Here is a 4,895-nt window from a genome sequence, read left to right as displayed (position 1 = left end):
TGTGTGTGTGTGTGTGTGTGTGTGTGTGTGTGTGTGTGTGTGTGTGTTCGCCGGCAGCACCCGCCCCTCTCTCCCCGTACGGGGCTGACTTGGCCGCGGCGGACTCCACCCTAGTGCCCCGGCAAGCCCTGTACATGCAGCGCTGCTGCCATCTCGTGGTTGCCCTAGAACACTGACCCTGAGCCGGGGCACGTGCTCAGGGCTCAGAACTGGGCCTACCTCCAGCCACCTTGGAGAGGTCAGAGGCTTCCTAAAGCGCCTACTGAGAGTCAGCAGATCCCAATCCAGGACCGCCAGAGGGACCCTGCCGCGTTGCCGGGATCAAGACAGCCCTGACCCTCTTAGGGGTGGCAGCCCAGAACCAGGAGGAAAGACAGACACCGTCCTTTGGTTCTCCCCCAGTGGGGAGTAGGGACAGAGGTTTTTCCGGAGCTGGTAAGGCAGTACCAGAGGCAGAGCAGGGGTCCCTAGAATTACTGAGGAGTCTGAGGGGCAGGGCTCTGAGCCAGGTGTCTGGAGCAGACGCCATTCTGGAAGGGAGGGGGGACCATCCGTGACAATAACATGAACAGAGCCTTTTCTACATGGCAGGTGCTGGGTTACTTGTTGGCTCAGTCAACCCTAAGAACCGTATGAGGGAGCGACTGTTAGTTGCCCATTTTACCAGTGAGAAAACGGAAGCACAGAAAGGTTAAGTAATTTGCCTAAGGTCACGCAGCCCAGAAGTGGCGGGACAGGAGGTGGGTACTGACACTGGGGCAGGAGGTGGAGGGGTCAGTGTCCAGGCCCAGAGTGGGATGGTGGTGGCCCAGGGGAGTCAGGAGGGAGAGGGCTCGATGGAGGCTCTGCCAAAGGCTTCTTCAAAGGCAGGCCTGGGGCGCCCTCTCCCCTGCCCATCAGCCCCTCCCAGCTCCACTCAACCCCTTCCCCCATGCCCCGGGCCCAGTGCCTTCTGATGCAGCTGGGCCCGGCAGGAGCTGCGGCACCTCATTAATCCTGCCCTGTGGTACCAGGTGGAGGCCCCGCTGCTGCCCAAGGCCCCCCCACCAGGCAGCTGGCCCTCATTTTCTTGGGGCCAAGACTTCCTGCAGCTGTAAAGTGATCCGGCCCAGGCCTGCGGCCTCAGCCAGCCTACTGCCAGGAAACCCAGCCTGACTGCGCTGATGAATTTCCGCCAGCGCCCCCCAGCCCCCACGCAGCCCCAGCAGCCTTCTCTCTGAAGGAGGCCCTCAGGCAGCCCAGGACTGTTCCAGCCAGACAAGCTGAGACCTCTGCAGGGGCCGCCTCCTGCCTGGCATTCAAGGCCCTCCATGGCTCGGCTCGCTCCATCTTACCTCTGCAGCCTCGGGCCGTCCTCACAGAGAGCCTCCTGGCCCTGGGCATCCCGTTCCATCTTCTTCATTTCACAGTGTAAAACAATGACTGAGTTTATGTCTGTCTTTCTCGTCCCTTTCCCTCCCACATGAGCCCACAGGGCTGGCACCTGGCCGCCTCACTTCTGTCTGGCAGGCACCTAGCGCTATGCTGTGTGCAGCTGGCTCCGAGGGGATGCACCCACAGGGACGAATGAACGACCTGGCAGTTTTCACCCTTAGCAGGGCCCTGAGACCCCCCCGGCCCAGCCCCGGGAGCCATCTGTGGAAGTTTCCTTGTGTTTCCCAGCTAACACAGGGGAGACGAGGCCTCGGCTTTGATCCTTGTAAAATCACAACTCCCCTCTAAGAGGTCCCCAGTTAAGCAGGGAGAGAATGAGGGAAGCAGGCAGTGGGGTGTGGGTGGGGCAGGCAGGTGAGGCAGCAGTGAGGAAGGTTGGAGGTCCCAGTCTTCCATTACTTAGTGTATAACCAGACAACTCCTGTCTTCCCCCAGCCTCAGTTTCCCCAGCTGTAACTGGTGGCCAACATCATTGACCCCATAGGGCTGTTGTGAGGTATGGAGAAGGCTGGGCCAGGGTAGGGCACCTGGCAGGGGTTCACAGATGCCCTGGATGTGGCAGAGAGCGCCTGGCCTGGACCATGAGCATCCTGATGGCGGCAGGGCCTCCCGTTCCCCTGCCTGGTGCCACTGTGCCTGCCCTCAGCTGCTTTCCTTGCCCCAACTCCATCTTGAAGGCTGGGCTGGGCCTGGTCTCCTGTATGCCCAGCTCCAGACCATACCTCAGATGGCAGGTGCTGCCTGCCCACTGCCCATGGGAACCAATGGCTGCTCACACAGACCCGGGCCCTCTCCCAGGAGCCCAGGACCCTGTGGACTCAATTGCTTCGGCCCCACACCAGCCCCCCTCCATTCCCCGACCGTGTCCTGGGCCAGGAGGCTCCAACATACCTCGGCAGTGACTCCCGGGGAGTTTGGCCTAGAGATCCCACACCTGAAAAGGTGGCACCCCAAGACCTGGGGCTCCTGAGCTGCCATGGAGGTAAGAGCTGACCCCCAGCACCTGACCTGGGGCCCAGCGTCTGGAAGTGTGTGCCATGTCTTCCCAACTTAGCCTCGGTGCCTGGAAAACGGGCAGGATGCGTTTCTGCACGAGGAAGTGCTGGCACATGACAACTGCATGAGCTTCCTCCTCTGAGCTGGGCAGCTTGTGTGGCTCATGGAGTCGTAGACTTCACGTGTATACACTGAGGATGCTCACTTTGCTTCTCCCAGGCTGTTGTGATGCTACGAGCCAGTGCATAGCCCCAGGCAGTGCCTGGCACCTGGCCTCAGAAGGCCAGCATCCTCCTGTGGCCTGTGTACCCCACATGCCCACGCAGTCCACATGGGCCCCAGCCCTTGTGATTAGTGTGCTCTGTGCAGGGCAGGAGCTGGCCTCACGGACAGTGAGTGAAGTGCCTTGAGGGAGGGATGCCAGCTGGGGAGGGCATGCATCCTCCGGGCAGGGGCGGTGGCTGGAGCCTGCCACGTGAGGTGGGAGGTGCGGCACCTGCGTAGTGTAGCTGGGTGCTTGCTCCTGTCCTTCCCCTGCACCATCTACAGATGCTCACCTCTCGGGTGGCCCCCAGCCCTGCCCAAAGTAGTCGCTGCCTCTGTGAGGCCAAGAAGTCATTTCTCACCGGAGACTCGACAATGCTGCTAGCAGGGTGGTTTTCTATGTTTAATTGGGGACACAAAAGGCATCTCTCCCAGTACAAGAGGATCAACCAAGAGCTGAGCCCCAGTGCTGTGGTGCCCGGCCAGAAGGAACAGAGGAAGGATGGAGGACAAGGCAGTGGAGGGACAGTGGGGCCCCAGCGTCCCCTGAAGCCTCACCTGCAGCCTGGGGCTGGTGAGATCTCGCCCACTGCGTGCAGAGTTGCAGCTTCGTACCTGGGCCGCCGCAGCTCCACACCCTGCCCTTGATGGCCAGCCAAAGCCATGGGGCCCCAGCAGCAGAGCGGGGAATGGACAACAGGCTCGACACAATTGCCACTGTGGCCAGCTTCCAGCCAGGCCTCGACTGGCAGTGTGGGCTCTGAAGGGCTCCACGGGGCATGGGCCCAGAGCAGGGTATCACTCAGTGAAGGAGAGTCACACTGGGTCAGCCAGCCAGCCAGCCCGTCCTGGAGCCTCCACTTCTCAGCAAAGTCTCATGGTCAGCTGGGGTGGGAAAGGAGGCAGAGCAGCCAGATCCCACTGCAGTGCAGACCTATCCCCAGTTCATCCCACTGCCTCCACACCCCCAGCCGCAGCTGAAGCAGCTCCATCTTCAAAGAGGAGAAAAAGGGGGTAACGAGCCACCCCCAAAGCAGCCTTGACACCAGAGGAGGGAGGGAGGTCCCAGCCTAAGGGTGTGAGAGCAGTGGGGACCTGGGCTGCAGGGTGCCAGACCCCACACTCATAAGGCAAACAGCATGTCATCATCTTTCTCCTGGGTCTTCTTCCGGGGTGCTGGGCCAGGTGGGGGACCTGGGGGCCCCTCAGCTGAGGGGCTGGAGAGGTTGGGCAATCGATCCGCGGCTTTGGCGCGTTCTTCCAGGAATTTGTCAAATTCTAGAGGAAGGGGTGAGGGTGAGGGTGAGGGTGGGCTCTGAGGCCAGAGCCCTGGGGAAAGGAAAGGGCGGGCAGGGGCGGGGACTACTACCTTCGCTGGTGACCCCCTTAGGCTCTTCCGCATCATTCCCCTGGGAAGGTAGAAGGAAAGGAGGCAGAGGTTAGCGGGGCCCCCGGCACGGTCAGCCTGGGGCAGTGGGGCCACAGCTCTGGCCCTGCTGAACCTGAGCGCTGGGTCCCAGCAGGCTCTGCACGCCCCCGCCACCCCGGTCCCAGGACCTGGACCTGGGCTCCTCCCTGAGCCGTAGGCCTTCCTTGGGTGGCACCTGACTTCCTGAGCCTTGTTTTTCCTTCTGTAAAATGGGGGCGGGGTGGGGGCTGAAGCTAACTTGGAGAGTTGCTGGGAAGCTGAAATGAGATAATACGTCGCATGTCAAGCCCAGCACCTGGTGCCCAGCGGGTCCTTGATGAGTGCTGATTCCTTTCCTTGGGAGGGTCACAAGCGGTGGACGGTCCTCACCCCCGGGGGCAAAGGCTGACACCCAGAGGCTGAGGCCATTCACGCTAACCCTGCAAACTAGGGAGGGGTGAGGCTTCTGCCACCTGACAGCAAGCCCAAGTCCGTGCCCTGTGGCTTAGTCCTGGGCAGAAACGGTCTCTTCACCTGCAGAAGGCGGCTTGTGGGCCTGAAATGCCCAGGCGCCCATGTGGGCCTTGGTGCCCAGAGAGGGGATGGCAGATGTAGGAGCCCTGGATGGAGAAGCTGGGTCTGGCCCTGCCTCTTCTGCTCCCTGAGAGGGTGGCAGGGCTTGGGGTCCCCATGACCCGCCCTCCTCCTCCCGGGTGCTTCCCTTTAGAGGACAGGTGCTTATCAGTCTTCTGATCTGTAAACGGGGGGGGGGGGGGGGGGGGGGGGGGGGGGG

The 4,895-nt window shown here is 61.8% G+C and overlaps 1 protein-coding gene across 11 annotated transcripts in view; it reads right to left on the bottom strand.

Annotated features, from left to right (window-relative positions):
• Window positions 1-3,070: 3,070 nt before the first annotated feature.
• TOM1 (target of myb1 membrane trafficking protein) overlaps window positions 3,071-4,895 on the bottom strand; it is a 51,530-nt gene continuing 49,705 nt past the window's right edge. For 5 of the 11 annotated variants that reach the window (XM_023222099.1, XM_023222101.1, XM_023222106.2 and 2 more), the window contains 2 exons: window positions 4,061-4,103; window positions 3,074-3,972 (listed from right to left, as the gene is read on the bottom strand). In XM_023222099.1, coding sequence (XP_023077867.1) covers window positions 3,640-3,972; window positions 4,061-4,103 — 376 coding nt within the window. In that variant the 3' untranslated portion in view covers window positions 3,074-3,639. Of the gene's footprint in view, window positions 3,973-4,060; window positions 4,104-4,895 lie in introns of all 11 variants that reach the window. The other 6 variants (XM_023222100.1, XM_023222104.1, XM_023222102.1 and 3 more) reach the window with 4 other exon arrangements.

The sequence above is a fragment of the Piliocolobus tephrosceles genome, chromosome 19 (assembly GCF_002776525.5).
Source record: "Piliocolobus tephrosceles isolate RC106 chromosome 19, ASM277652v3, whole genome shotgun sequence".
Classification (NCBI taxonomy): domain Eukaryota; kingdom Metazoa; phylum Chordata; class Mammalia; order Primates; family Cercopithecidae; genus Piliocolobus; species Piliocolobus tephrosceles.
Note: the sequence above shows the minus strand (reverse complement) of the source record. Positions and strands in the feature narration are given on the sequence as shown.